The 14,808-nt window shown below is 50.0% G+C and overlaps 1 protein-coding gene across 1 annotated transcript; it reads left to right on the top strand.

Annotated features, from left to right (window-relative positions):
• Positions 1–1,425: 1,425 nt before the first annotated feature.
• Positions 1,426–14,480, top strand: LOC107110273 (solute carrier family 2, facilitated glucose transporter member 5-like). The gene is made up of 11 exons (XM_015411030.1): positions 1,426–1,496; positions 1,628–1,788; positions 4,561–4,647; positions 6,962–7,114; positions 7,200–7,325; positions 7,497–7,684; positions 9,161–9,271; positions 10,530–10,631; positions 11,422–11,497; positions 11,609–11,736; positions 14,307–14,480. Exons 4-11 carry the CDS (start codon positions 6,985–6,987, stop codon positions 14,478–14,480), a joined length of 1,035 nt encoding a protein of 344 aa, XP_015266516.1. The 5' UTR covers positions 1,426–1,496; positions 1,628–1,788; positions 4,561–4,647; positions 6,962–6,984.
• The last annotated feature ends 328 nt before the right edge of the window (positions 14,481–14,808 follow it).

Below are 14,808 nucleotides of genomic sequence, written 5' to 3'. Positions count from 1 at the left end.
CCATTCTGCCATGATTCTGAATTGTTGACAATCCAAATCGATATGAACACATGAAGCTGCCTTGTACTGAATCAGGCCATTGGTCCATCCAAGTCGGTATTGTCTGCTCAGACTGGCAGCCGCTCTCCCGGGTCTCAGGCAGGGGTCTCTCGCATCACTGGCTGCCTGATGCTTTCAACTGGAGATGCCGGAGATTGAACCGGGGGCCTTCACGCGAAGTAGATGTTCTGCCGTTGAGCCACGGCCCCTCCCCAATGGATAAGGCTGATTGGAGTGAAGGCTGGTTGCCAATATTTGGGCCATCTCCCGATATGGGAGTATCTGGCAGTGGCCGTTAAAACACAGCACAGGCAGCCTTGCCCTCCTTCATCCAACAGGAAACGGGAGGATTGCTCTGGGGATGTGGAAAGGAAGGCAGCCACAAAAGATGGGGTGAAGGAGAAGGCTGCGTTGGCATCGCAGTTATAGAGCGTTCAAAGCAGTTATGTTATATTGCCACAGTAATCGTTGGAAAAGCCCCAGAAGGTGGAGGGGGGAAGGGTCGTCACGTCGCAGCTGCATCGCGGCAACCCTGTTGGGTTTTCAAGGCGAGAGATGAGCAGAGGTGGTTTACCTCTGCCTGCCTCTAAGCAGACCCTGCTTAGCTTCCAAGCTGCCAAGATCTGATGGGATCGGACTTCCTTGGTGGTCTTCCCTTCCAAGAATTAACCAGGTCCAATCCTGCTGCGGTGGCTCAAGTGGTTAAGACGCTGAACTGCAGGCTGTGGAAGGTCGGTAGTTCAGCAGTTCGAGACCCGAGTGTGCTGCATGATGGAGTGAGCTCCCGTCTCTAGTTCCAGCTCCTGCCAACCTCGCAGTTCGAAAGCAAGAAACTGCAAGTAGATAAATAGGTACCGCTTCGGTGGGAAGGTCACAGCGTCCCATGCGCCTTGGTGTTTAGTCATGCCGGCCACATGACCACGGAAACGTCTTCGGACAGCGCTGGCTCTTCGGCTTGGAAACGGAGATTAGTACCGCAACCCTAGAGTCGGATTCGACTGGCTTTTGAGCAAGGGAACCTTTACCTTTTTAATCCTGCTTAGCATCCAAAATCTAACGAGATCGGACCAGCCTGGGCTATCCAGTCAGGGCCCCTATAAGATAGGTCAGCCATACAGTAAATTGGAGGCTGCCCGCCTCTCGCCTCAAGTGGCAGAGGCGAGATTCGAACCAGTAACCTCCCAGATAGCAGCTTGTTGTCTCAGCCAGGATGATGCACCAGCTCCTGAAGAAGAGCAAAGGAGCTGCAGATTTGGGGGAGAGGCTAATCGTGGCTCGGATTACAAGTGTATCTTGTAAATATTTACGGAGGCTTCACTCGATATGCTCAGGCCTCTGTCTGCCGCTCTTTCCCTTAGGAGCTGACCAAGACGCTCACCCAGGTCACGCTGGTCTCGGCCTTTGGATCTTCTTTCCATTATGGCTACAATCTCGTCGTCCTCAACTACCCAGCTCAGGTAAGCCAGCCCTGAGGAGCAGGGGCCAGGATTGGCAGCCAACCGGCTGACTTTGGGTTCGACCCTGGGGTCTGCCTCCTTGAGCGTGTGGAAAGGCCCTGCCTCCCCAAAGCGCCGCTCTTCTCTCCTAGTTGATGCAAGAGTTTTACAACCAGACGTATCGCAGGAGGAATAACATCAACATGGACCAAGGCCTGCTCCTGTTCCTGTGGGGGCTCACGGTTACGTTCTTCCCCGTCGGAGGCCTGGTTGGGACCCTGTGGGCTCGGCCCCTGGCGGATCATTGTGGCAGGTACTGAGATTAACAGGGGGGCGACCGAGCGCCTCATTAGACGCTGTTGGGAAAAGGGCTGGGGCTAACTCACACCTCTGCGGTAACATCTAGCAAACCAACCATGTCATATCCTGTTGAGTGGTATTCAGTGATTTGGGGCCGGTTTGTGGAAACTGTGAGCCCCGTTAGATCCCTAACTTCCTGGGTCTGAACTAGGGTTCCCAGCTTTGGGTTCGGAAACTCCTGGAGATTTGGAGGCGGAGCCCAAGGAAGGCGGGGTTTGGAGAGGGGGGAGGGAACTCAACAGAAGAAGAAGAAGAAGAAGAGATTGGATTTATACCCCACCCTTCATTTGGAGTCTCAGAGCAGCTTACAAACTTCCTTCCTTTCCCCTCCCCACAACAGACACACTGTGAGGTAGGTGGGGCTGAGAGAGCTCTGACAGAAATGGCTCTTTTTCAAGAACAGCTCTGACAGAACTATGGCTTGCCCAAGGTCATCCAGCAGCTGCAAGGGGAGGAGTGGGGAATCAAACCCGGTTCTCCCAGATCAGAGTGGAAGGTCAGTAGTTCAGCAGTTCAAGACCTGGGTGCCGCATGACGGAGTGAGCTCCCGTCTCTAGTTCCAGCTCCTGCCAACCTAGCAGTTCGAAAGCAAGAAATTGCAAGTAGATAAATAGGTACCACTTCGGTGGGAAGGTCACAGCGTTCCGTGCGCCTTGGTGTCTAGTTGTGCCGGCCACATGACTGTGGAAACGTCTTCGGACAGCGCGGGCTCTTCGGCTTGGAAACGGAGATGAGCACCGCAGCCCTAGAGTCGGATTCAACTGGCTGTCGAGCAAGGGAGACCTTTTCCTTTTTACTTAACCACGACACCAAACAGGGTATCATGCCATAGAGTCCACCTTCCAGACCTGCCGTTTCCTCCAGGGAAACTGGTCTGTGTGGTCTGGAGATCAGTTGTGATTTCAGGAAATCTCCAGGCCGCGCTTGGTGGTTGGTAAAACGAGACTGCAGGAAGATAATTTCCTACCGATAGAATGATGGGACTTTGTCAAGGGAAGGAGGAACATCGTCCCACCATGACGACCCAACTGGCCTTGTGTGGATTATCTACCTCGTTGTCTCACTTAAAACTGGGACCTCGGCAGCAACATGTGCATTGATAGCATAACACACTCGGGCCGTGTGGATCTCTGTTGAGCCCATGCAGCGGCTCAGGACCCAGTTTAAATGAGACGACGGGTGTTTGTGTGCAGAACGACACAGGCAAGTGCTTCATGTTGCATTTAAATCTGCTCTGTCCTTGAGTGTCATCTTTTCGAATAGGCCAGATTTTTTTTAAAAAATCCCTTCTCTAGGGCCTCCTAAATTCTGATTAGCCCCTTTGAGAGATCTCTGGATCCTGCCCATGACAGTTTCCAGGACTTCCCTTCTTTCTATGCCTTCCTTGCAAGCTGATACTGATCCTGGTATTACTTTGGCTGTGGCCACAATCCTGGCAGCTGTCTCTGCAAGGAGGAAAACAGAGGGTGGTGTTTGTAAGCTTAGTTCTGTCCAAGATCGCTGGGTCATTGGATCATGAAAGAAAGAAGGATTACAGTGGTTGTGATCAATGTTCCCTCTAAGATGAGTGAGTGTGAGTGAGCTCACAATTTTTTAGCCTCTGGCTCGCACCTTTTTGTCTTAGCTCAGGAAGGAGGGCTCCAGAGCAGACTAATTGATGCAGTAGCCAAATGGCTCACTCACAACTTTAATGCCACTAGCACACAAAGTAGGATTTTTGCTCACAAGACACAGCTTAAAGGGAGCATTACTTGTGATTAGCAGAGGAGACCAATTGGAATAACTGCTGGCTTTTAGATTTCCAAAGAGGCCATTGCTTCTTTTTGCCAGTTTGGTGTGAGAGCCAGTTTGGTGTAGTGGTTAAATGCATCTGGGAGAACCGGGTTTGATTCCCACTCCTCCACACACAGCTGCTGGATGACCTTGAGCAAGCCATAGTTCTGTCAGAGCTGTCTCAGGTTAAAAGGGTCAGGCAGGAGATGATGTGAAGGACCTGAGAGCCAGTTTGGTGTAGTGGTTAGGAGCGCAGATTCTAATCTGCGAGAGCCAGGTTTGATTCCCCACTCTTCCACATGCAGCTGCTGGTGTGACCTTGGGTCAGTCACAAGTTCTCTCAGAGCTGTTCTCTCAAGGGCAGTCTTCCAAGGAGCTCTCTCAGCCCCACCTACCTCACAGGGTGTCTGTTGTGTAGAGGGGAAGGGAAAGGAGATCGTAAGCCAGTCTGAGACTCCGACTGAAGGGCGGGGTTTAAATCCAATGTCTTCTTCTCTTCTTTTTATATTCCTGGGAGGTGAAACTTCGTGACCCTTTGCCCCGGATGCGAACTAACCGCATTACTTTGCAGACAGCTTCCCCAATGACCATCTTTCAGTGGCCACAAGTTGCAGACTAGGCCCACCTCATGCCCTTTCTCTTTTTCCTTTTTGCTCAAAGGAACGCTTCAAGAAGAAGGCTTTGTGACTTATAGCTGGACCAAATAATCAGTGAGGTCAGGCCAATCTCCCTTGGGGGGGAATAGGTGCAATCTCCCAGTGGCCCTTAGCTGGCAGCGGAGACCAGAGTTCTTCTCTTTACTTCTCCATCGTTTTTCCTCCCACACTGTCCCACACCTGTTCGTTTTGCATGGCCATATGTTCACCAGCATTGCATCTCCTGCTGCTCCTGTTTTTTTCCCACTGTCGTTTCAGGAAATACATCTTGCTGGTAAATAACTTTTTTTCCGTAGTCGCTGGTGTCCTCTTCGGTTGCTCCAAAGTGGTGCATTGCTACGAACTGATCATCTTCGCACGCTTGGTCATTGGAATATCCGCAGGTGAGCCAGGGTCCTGGGAGCCCGGTCTCATGATCCAAGATGGGTGGACAGTGGAGAGATCTACACGACCTCAGATGCACTCTTTCCCCCTTGCTGACGGCTTCCAGCCCTGAGTAGGGCCACTGAAACGGGGCCCATATGACCCAAAGAAGCGGTACTTCTGATGAATGGAGGAGCATATTATGAACACTTCGTTCTGAAGCTTTCGCCCTGCGTTCCCCGCTACCAAAGAGGCGCGCTGATTCCAGAACGGTGGGTGGATTCTCTGGTGGGGTGAACTGCAGGGATAAAAGTGCCAAACTTGAATCGAACAATTACAATCCAAGGAAAAATAGAGTTGTCGGGAATCTGAAAAATCACAATTCCCCTAGTACTTACATCCCTTGATTGATCACCTCCAGTGAGTGTTTACAGACTGGGCACCAGTCCGGACTCATGGAATGGCACCAGAATGATATTTATATACCTAAACTGGGGAAAGACCCATCAGCCCTGAGCTCATATAGACCAACTTCCTTGAGAACAAAGGCCCTTAACTCCTTATTGCCTGCCCTTTGTCAGCAGGGCTGAGGCCTTGAAACCTTTTAACTGGAGAGGCTTGAGGATCATCTGGGCGTCAAGTACTTCCCCTCCCTTCCCCTAAGCCATTCCTCTCCAGCCAGAGGCAAGACAAGGCAAAACAAAAAAAAGCCATGTCTGTATCTCCATACATTCTCACCCAGGAGCGTCATACACAGCTGCAGCAGGGATGGGAGAGTTAGAATGGTCCTCTGTGGAAGCCTCGTGAGGCATTCTGATGTAGTGGTTAGGAGCGCACAGACTGTAATCTGGGAGGACCAGGTTTGATTCCCCACTCCTCCACATACAGCTGCTGGGTGACCTTGGGCAAGCCACAGTTCTTTCAGAGCTGTTCTCGCAAGAGCAGTTCTCTCAGAGCTCTCTCAGCCCCGCCTACCTCACAGGGTCCCTGTTGTGGGGAGGGGAAGGGAAAGGAGTTTGTAAGCCGCTCTGAGACTTCAAGTGAAGGGTGGGGTAGAAATCCAATCTCCTCCCCCTCCTCCTCCTCCTCCTCCATTTCCTGGGACTCTCCTCCTCCTCCTCCTCTTCTTCTTCTTCTTCTTCTTCTTCTTCTTCTTCTCCATCTTCTCCTCTTCCTCCTCTTCCTCCTCTTCTCCTCCTCCTCCTCCTCCATTTCCTGGGACTGTTGACAGCCCTTATATTCCATCTTTCTGAAAACCCAATGAGGTTTTTAGGCAGGTCACAAAGATATTTTAAAACCACTCGGCAACAATGAAAGGAGAATCTTTAAAACCAATAAATGAAAGGTGTATAGCTAATAAACAAGAATTTGTAAGACCGGAGGGCTCTGAGCTAGATGGCCCAGACTACCGGATCTCATCAGATCTTGGAAGCTGAGCAGGGCCAGCCCTGGTTAGAACTTGGATGGGAGACCACCCAGGGAGACCAGGGCTGCTGCACAGAGGCAGGCAAGGGCACAGCCACCTCTGCTCGACTCTTGCCTTGAAAACCACACCAGAGGTCATCATAAATCAGCTGCGACTTGATTCCACTTTCCACCACTGAAACAAGGTGATAAAATAGCAGCAAGCCAACAGGCAAAAAAAAAGGGGGGTCCCTCCCTAAAAAGTTCTACCCTGTTTCCCCGAAAATAAGACAGTGTCTTATATTAATTTTTGCTCCCAAAGATGCGCTAGGTCTTATTTTCAGGGGATGTCTTATTTTTCCATAAAGAAGAATACGGTACACTCCGTCAGGGCAGAGCGAGCAGCAGGCGGCAGCTTGTCCTGGTGGCGGCGCGGGCTCTCTGATTAAAAGAGACCTCGCACTTCCTGTCTGCTCCGGTTGCGCGGCGGCCAACAGTGAGCTGCGCGGTGGTGCCCGCCGCTACGGCCCAGAGTTTAGAGTTACAGTAGCTTCGGGGGGCCTTATTATCGGGGGATGTCTTATATTTCAGCGAGAGGCAAAACTGTAAGTAGGTCTTATTTTGGGGGGATGTCTTACTTTCGGGGAAACAGGGTATCTAGCATAGTCTGCTGAAGGACTGGAGAACGGGGTCTTTCTGACTTCCTCTGGCAAATCATCCCACCTGGGATGGGAGCTGCAGCTGAGAAGGCCCAAGCGTGAGCTGTCACCGGTTTCACTTGTCTCCAGGGGGGAAGCCTGCAGGAGGCTTTGTTCAGATGACAAACCGTGAACCTCCTCGTCCCCTGGGCCTCCTCTGAAGATGCCCAGAGATATTTCTGAGCGTGCCATCAGCTGTATGCGCATTGTGAATCATCCTTTGATTAACCAGGCATCGCCTGCAGTGTCGTCCCCATGTACCTCGGCGAGATGTCCCCGCACAACCTGAGAGGAGGCGTAATTGTGGTGTCCCATTTCTTCATCACCTTTGGCGTCTTGGTTGCCCAGGCCCTCGGTCTCCATGTCGTCCTTGGAACCAGGAGAGGTATGTGGGATTCCCAGGCTGTGTTTGGTCCATTACAGATTGCCTTGCATTGCTGCCCGCCTGTGTACTGTCTCTTCTCCCGCAGACTGGCCGATTTTGTTGTTCCTCACCTGCATCCCGGCATTATTCCAGGTCTTTCTGCTGCCCCGCTTCCCTGAAAGTCCCAGGTATCTACTGATACAAAAGGGAGATGAAGAGGAAGCAAGGAAAGGTACAAACCATTGGCAGAGTTTTGAATGTGCAGAAGGAGCAGAGCTCAAGCTGCTGATAGAATGGGCTGGCCTGGGCTATCCTCTTTTCAGTTTGTGTGTAGTATCCTAATAGCACCTCACTTACCCCAGTCCCTCCCTCTCACATCCTTCTCTCCTCTCCCCCTGCCCAGCCTTGCAGAAGCTGAGAGAGCGGGACGAAGTGGAGGATGAGATAGAAGAGCTGAGAATGGAGGACGACTTTGAGAAGCCAGAGAAGCAGATGTCCATGTGCAAGCTGGTCCTTTGCAGAAGCCAGCAGTGGCAACTTCTGTCCATTTTCGTCATGACGCTTGGCCAACATCTCTCTGGTCTCAACACAGTAAGGAAAGCAAAGTCCCAAGAGTTTAGTCAGTTGAGCTCAGAGCAATGTGGACCCAGCTGAGATCCAGAACATATTAGATCAAGTTCATTATTGTGAGTGGGCAATAATTACTTATAAATACTTATTCAAAAACCAGTGGGGGGGGGGACATTTTAACCTTCCAGGACATTCAGTCGCTGACCTAAAAGTAGCGGTTATCTTAGAAAGGAATTGCAAAGGGAGATTAGAAAGAGAGACTGCTGAATTGCAACTGATAATGAAGCTCAAGACAATGCATCCTCCTGGAATGAATCAAGACCTAGGTTTCCTGTCTCATTACCAATGCTGATTTATTTCCACCTACTACCTCTCTGCATATCACACCTGCTATTGTCATTGGCCTGCTAATGTCACTTGGCATCTGAAATCACAGGGTTTGGGGTGTGGAGGGACTTCAGCAGGGTATAATGCCATAGAGTCCACTGCCCAAAGCACCCATTGTAAATTTTCCGTAGGGGAAATTATGTGCTGTGGCTGGGGAACACGGTGATTTCTGGGAGATCTCCAGGCCCCACAGGGAGATTGGCAACTCCAGTGACTGTTTAAGGGAAGATTGGGATATGTATTTTGGCAACTCTAGTGACCGTTTAAGGGAAAATTGGGATATGTATTTTACCTCAGGACACATTCAGTGACTCCAAACAGCAACAACACACTGTTTAGAATGTTAGCGGCAAAGGCCAATCAGGCCGCATATGCAAATGACCTCTGTGTTCCGACTGGCTATTGGGGGGAGAGGAACAGCAAACTGTTTAAAATATTGGAGGCAAGACTCAGGCAACGCAGCCAGTAGATAGGGACAGCTTCTGAGTGACAGATCAGGGAGCCAACTGATTTGTGAGCATGTGGAATGTTCAGAAGAGTGCCACTACCAAAACAGAATTATTATATAGAAAGATTATCTATTGTAAGACATCTTTGAGCCACAGAAAAAGGCAGGATATATATTGTTTTAATTAATAAATAAAATAACTGAAACCTAACATGCCAGGGATTCAGTCCCCATTTAGGGGGAATTGTGGCTCTTGTAGTTTGTTTCTGTTTTGGACTCCAATTTGTTGACATACATTAAGCGCATGTGAATTCAAGATTGTTCTCCAAGGATTACTGGCTGTGTCCACAAGCCTCAAGGCAGATTTTTTGTAGAAGAGACAAACTACAGAAGCAGGTAGCATTTGAGTCCACAGATTCTCTTGTTCTGTGAATAGCCAAAACAAGGCCTCACGTGGAAGGAGTGTGTGGGGGGTAAAATGGTGGCTCTGAAGCTTAATTTCTGAGTTTGGGATTAGATTATTTCAGAATGAAGCTGGGATGAACTGCTTCATCTTCCGGGTAGTGAAGGTGAAGGGCTATCAAAATGTTCTTCACTCTCCTTTCCCAACAGCCTTTGGCTACGCATCGCTAAGAATTTCCCTTGCTATGGTCTGATTTCAGATACACTATTATGCAGAGGTAATCTACCGATCTACAGGCGTACAAGAGGACAACGTCAGGTACATCACTGTGATGATAAGCGCGACCGTCATCTTCATCACCACCATAACGGTAGACTTCTCCTGCCTCTCTTTCCTCCCCCATTTTCAATCTCTCTCAAGGCCCATGTGGCTGCCGGGGCTCCCCTCAAAGTTTCCTGGGAATTAAAACTCGGTGCTGGGAACACTTTGTGAGGAACGTCCCAACCCACCTGTCCCCCCTCAGAACCATAATTCCCAGAGCTCCCTGGGGAAAAGGGAATGACCAACAGCTTGTCTATGGTATACCTATGCCGTAAAGCTGCCAGCCTGCCCCTGCAAAAGCAGGAGCTTTCAGGGGCAGAACAATTGAAAATACAGTTTTGCATGCATCATTCTGCTATGGTCAGGCCCCACCTGGAGTCCTGTGTCCAGTTTTGGGCACCTCATTTTAGGAAGGATGTTGACAAGCTCCAGAAGAGGGCAACCAGGATGGTGAGAGGGTTGGAATCCAAGTCTTATGAGGAAAGGCTGAAAGAATTGGGTATGTTTAGCCTGGGAAAGAGAAGGCTTAGAGGGGACATGATTGCAGTCTTCAAATATTTGAAGGGCTGTCATGTAGCAGATGGAGGATCTATTCTCTCTTGCTCCGGATTGCAAGACTAGATCGAATGGGTGGAAATTACAAGGGAGTCGATACCGGCTAAATATCAGGAGAAACTTCCTAACTGTAAGAGTGATTGAGCAGTGGAACAGTCTGCCTCGGGAGGTGGTGGATGCTCCTTTGCTGGACGTTTTCAAGCGGAGGCTGGACAACCATCTTTCGGGTATGTTGTAGGGCTATCTTTCAGTATACTCCTGCAGAGTGCAGGGGGTTGGACTAGATGACCTGCAAGGTCCCTTCCAACTCTAACATTCTATGATTCTATGAGGTCACTTCTAGCAAAACCCCAGAAGTCACCCCCAGCACTCTAGGAATTCCCTGGAACTCTATGGTAAGGACCACAGAGATCTGGGGAATCCCTAGAGCTTTGCAGGCATACCTGCAGCTACAGTACATACCCCTACTCCTAAAATATTTTTTTTCATGTGGCATTACTGTCAACTTATCAGCCTTCATTCAGCCCTGTCTCCAAGGAGCTATGGGACTTCTGTGCTCCCACACAACATTTTATTCTTGCAAGAATCCTGTGAGGGTGGATTAGGCTGAGGGAAGGCCATTGGCCCCAAACCAACCCATTAGCTTCCTGGACAAGCAAGGATTTGAACGCGGAGCTCCCCAGTCTAAGCACTGCAGCACACTGTCTCATGGCGGCCTCTGTCCCTCACCTCCCTGCCTTTGTATCTTCTAGATTTTTGTGGTCGATTCTTCGGGGCGAAGGACGCTGCTTCTCACCGGCTTTGGGATCTGCGGCATCAGCTGCATTCTGTTAGCCATGGCCCTGGAACTTCAGGTCTGTGGTTCAAAATGGCAGGCCTTGTTCTAACCTAGAGGCAAGGGTTTCCTCTGCCTCTGCCCCATTCCATGCCTGAAAGGAGGCAGGCAATGGCAAACCACCTCTGAACATCTCTTGCTTTAAAAACCCTGGATGATAGACAGACCCAAGTAGTCAGTTGTGTTGGTCTGAAACAGTAGAATAAACTTCCATTTCAACGTATCTAATGAAGTGTGCGTGTACATGAAAGCTTATACCCAGAATCAAACTTTGTTGGTCTGAAAGGTGCCCCTGGACTCGAACTCTGTTCTGCTGCTTCAGACCAACACAGCGACCCACCAAGGTGTGACCTTGGGTCAGTCACAAGTTCTCTCAGAGCTGTTCTCCCAAGGGCAATTCCCGAGAGAGCTCTCTCAGCCCCACGCAGCTCACAGGGTGCTTGTTGTGGGGAGGAAAGGAGATTGTAAGCCGCTCTAAGACTCCTTCGGGTAGTGAAAGGCGAGGTACAAATCCAAGCGTCATCTCCTCCTCCTCCTCCTCCTCCTTCCTGAATTAGACCACTAGGCCAGTATGGTCTCCTCTGGACCAGCAGCCGGTTTCCAGGGCCTTGGGCAGAGAATGGTCTTTTCCAGTACCTGCTTGTCTTTGAGATCCCTGGAATGGGAGACGGAACCTGGGACTTCTGCATGCAAAACCATGTGCTCTAACCCCTTAGTTCTGGTCCCTCCTCTGCAGCGTTTAAAAAAAAGATTTGCCCAAGGGCCTTGCTCATCCTTGATGGAACCGTGACCCACTTTTCTCCCAACAGAGCACCATTCCCTGGATGTGCTACTTTAGCACGGCTTTTGTCATTCTCTATGTGATCGGACACTCCGTCGGGCCCAGTAAGTTGCCCTCGGTGCTTGGGGGGGGGGGTGCGCAAGGAGAAGCCCAGGGCAGATGGATCGGCTGTGGCGCATGTCGTGCAAACCCTGGACTCCTCGGTCTTCACCCAGGTCCCATTCCCAGAGTGATGGTCGCAGAGATGTTCCTGCAGTCGTCCCGGGCCTCTGCCTTCATGACTAGCGAAATCGTGCACTGGGTCACCCACTTCTTTTTGGACATGCTGTTTCTTCATATGACGGTTGGCTTTTTGCAGATTGTCTTGGGTGTGCCTCCACGGTCTTCTTCCAGCTCAGAAGCGAATCGCAACTGGGCAGCATCAGATGGCTGCCAGTCAGGGTTCCCTCTAAGCTGCGGTAGTGTGAGCTAGCTCCCAGTTTTTTAGTCTCCGGCTCACGCGTTTCTGTCTTAGCTCAGGAAGGAGGGCTCCAGAGCAAACTGATTTATGCAGCAGCCAAAATCGCTCACTCACAACTTTAATGCCAGCGGCTCACAAAGTAGAACTTTTGCTCCCATGACTCCACAGTAGTAGAGGAAGCATTGCTGGCAGTACGAAGCCTCTGGATTGGCCAGGCCTGGTATATATCCCAGGAGGTTGTTTTGCTCCTGACTGGTCGCTGCAGCAGGACTTTGCTGCCTAATGCATTCTGAACTCACAGACTTTCTTTGGCTCCAGCAACGCACTGCAGAGAGTCTGGGCCAAAGAAAACCTGCTCCATTCCTGGTTTCAAAGCCAGTTTGGTGTAGTGGTTAGGAGTGCAGACTCTAATCTGGGAGAACCAGGTTTGATTCCCCACTCCTCCTGCACACGCAGCTGCTGGTGTGACCCTGGGTCAGTCACAAGTTCCCTCAGAGCTGTTCTCTCACGAGCAGTTCTTGAAAGAGCTCTCTCAGCCCCACCCGCCTCACAGGGTGCCTGTTGTGGGGAGGGGAAGGGAAAGGAGATTGTAAGCCGCTCTGAGACTTCTTCAGGTAGCGAAGGGCGGGGTATAAATCCAATCTCTTCTTTTCGTCTTCATGTAACCTTCCCCAGACTGGACCTACCTCCCAGTGTCTGGTACAGAGAGACAGGCATTTATGGGCCTTTGGTCACAGGTCACAGATGCCCTCTCGCCCACCCCAGTCACGGCGGATGTCCTCCTACCTCCATTTTCCTTCCTGATTGTGGCCAAGTCCCTCTTCTGCTTGTGGCTCTGCTGGAGGGAACAGAATGTGCCTCTGGACCCCTCAGAATTCTGGCAGGTCAAAAGGAAACAGTAGGAACCATGGGCGTATCCCAGGGGGCCTCTGATGCCATTGAGACGGAGCATTTGTCCCCCTGGCGCCCTGCTTCCGAGCACTTCTCCCACCATGTAATCAATACCAACTCCGTATTTGCATTGGGGGTGAGCCCTCAGCCAGGCGGGACCCCCAAGCAAGGACCCAGCTGTGCCCACCCCTGATACCGGTCCTGCTCAAAGTGTTGGTGAGGATCAAGAACCTGACAAAGGTTAGTCAAATGTAAGAAAGGGGGCCAATATTAAAAACTTAATGAAGGAAATATATAAAAATACATGTATTTATATACATTCCATAAGGACTGCTCTCTGCTTGAGGACAATTTGGCTCTACAGCCATAGGAAGGCGATTCCTGGACCAGAAGTTTATTTCTGAGAACCACGGCACGTGATTGCACTTTTAGAGGCCTCATTTATTTTTTACTCTGTGCCTGGGTGGTTTATCTTGAAACAACTTGCTTCTGGTCCTTATTGAATTTTTACTTTGTATTTACATGATTGTGCTATATTTTTATAATAGCCAATATGTTCCTCAGTATTGACCTCTGAGGAAGGCCTATGTAGGCCGAAACGCGTCAGGTCAGATTTATAAGCCCTTGTGTTTCATTGTTTGTTATTTATACATAACGTGTGATTGGGCCCTTATATAATTTTAACATTTGTGATTAATAAATACATGTATTTTTATATATTTCCTTCATTAAGTTTTTAATATTGGCCCCCTTTCTTACATTTGACTAACCTTTGTCAGGTTCTGGATTCTAACTTTTAGGTTCAGTTTTTCCCCCCTTCCCCTTCCAAAACATAAATCGGCACCCCCATCGACTACCATGAGCTCCTTGGAGGACATCTCTGATAAGAAGAACACCTGTAGCCCGCTTGAAAGAGCCAACAAGAGCTGCCTGGGTGTTGGTAGGCAAAAACACTTCCCTAGTGAATGTGGCCCTAGGTAGGAAATTAAAAATCGTATACCGCTCAGAGACCCTTCGGGGTTCGAGCGGTATATAAACTGAAAGTAATAAATAATAATAATAATAATAAATAATAACTTCCTGACAGTGAGAGCAGTTCCTCAGTGGAACAGGCTTCCTCGGGAGGTGGCGGGCTCTCCTTCTTTGGAGGTTTTCAAGCAGAGGCTCGATGGCCATCTAACACCAATGCTCATCTTGTGAACTTAGGCAGATCATGAGACAGGAGGGTAGGAGGGGTCGCCTCAGTGCTTAGTTCTTGTGGCCCTTTCTTACACGCCCAGAGAAATGCTGTTTGCCTCTTAGGGGTCAGGAAGCAATTCTTCTCCAGGCCAGTTTGGCTGGAGATCCTGGAGTGTTTTTTTTTGTTTGTCATCTTCTGGGTGTGGAACAGCGGTCACCGCAGGTGTGGAGGGGGAAATTTGTGAATGTCCTGCATTGTGCAGGGGGTTGGACTAGATGACCCTGGAGATCCCTTCCAACTCTATGATTCTAAGAACCCATGATCCATGAACGTTCGTGGTGTCCTTTTGTGTCTTTTATCCTTCTCTCTCTTTTGTCCGCAGGTTGATATCAAGCCCTACAGCTTTCTCGTCTTGCTCTTCATCTGCATGGCCACCTACGCTTACATCTACAGGATGGTCCCAGAAACCAAGAAGAAGACCTTTGTGGAGATCAGGAAGCTTATGGAGGACCACATGGCCCGGAAGAGCCTGGGGAAGATGCAACTGGGGAAGTAGCCGCTCGGGAGGAATTCTCGGCCTCCTTCAGGAAGGGGAACAGGGTAAGGGAGATGGGAAGAGGAACTGGAAGGGGATCCTTCAGCTGTTCCGACTCAGGCGTAGAGGGTAGCGGTTTCTGCTCTGCTCCCGGTTGTGTTTTCATTGTTGAAGTTTGTGCTCCATCTGCTGGGGGGCCGCCAAGAAAGCCTTCAGCTGTCAGGAGCACGCTCTGTGAATATTAGTGATTACTGTGTTGCTTGTATAAAGGTTCTTGACCATATCAAGCTGCCTTATGTGGATACATCTAGCCCGGTAATGTCTGCTTTCACCATAGCTGTTGAGTCTG

Source organism: Gekko japonicus, unplaced genomic scaffold (assembly GCF_001447785.1).
Source record: "Gekko japonicus isolate JY-2015 unplaced genomic scaffold, Gekko_japonicus_V1.1 scaffold450, whole genome shotgun sequence".
Lineage (NCBI taxonomy): Eukaryota > Metazoa > Chordata > Lepidosauria > Squamata > Gekkonidae > Gekko > Gekko japonicus.
Note: the sequence above shows the minus strand (reverse complement) of the source record. Positions and strands in the feature narration are given on the sequence as shown.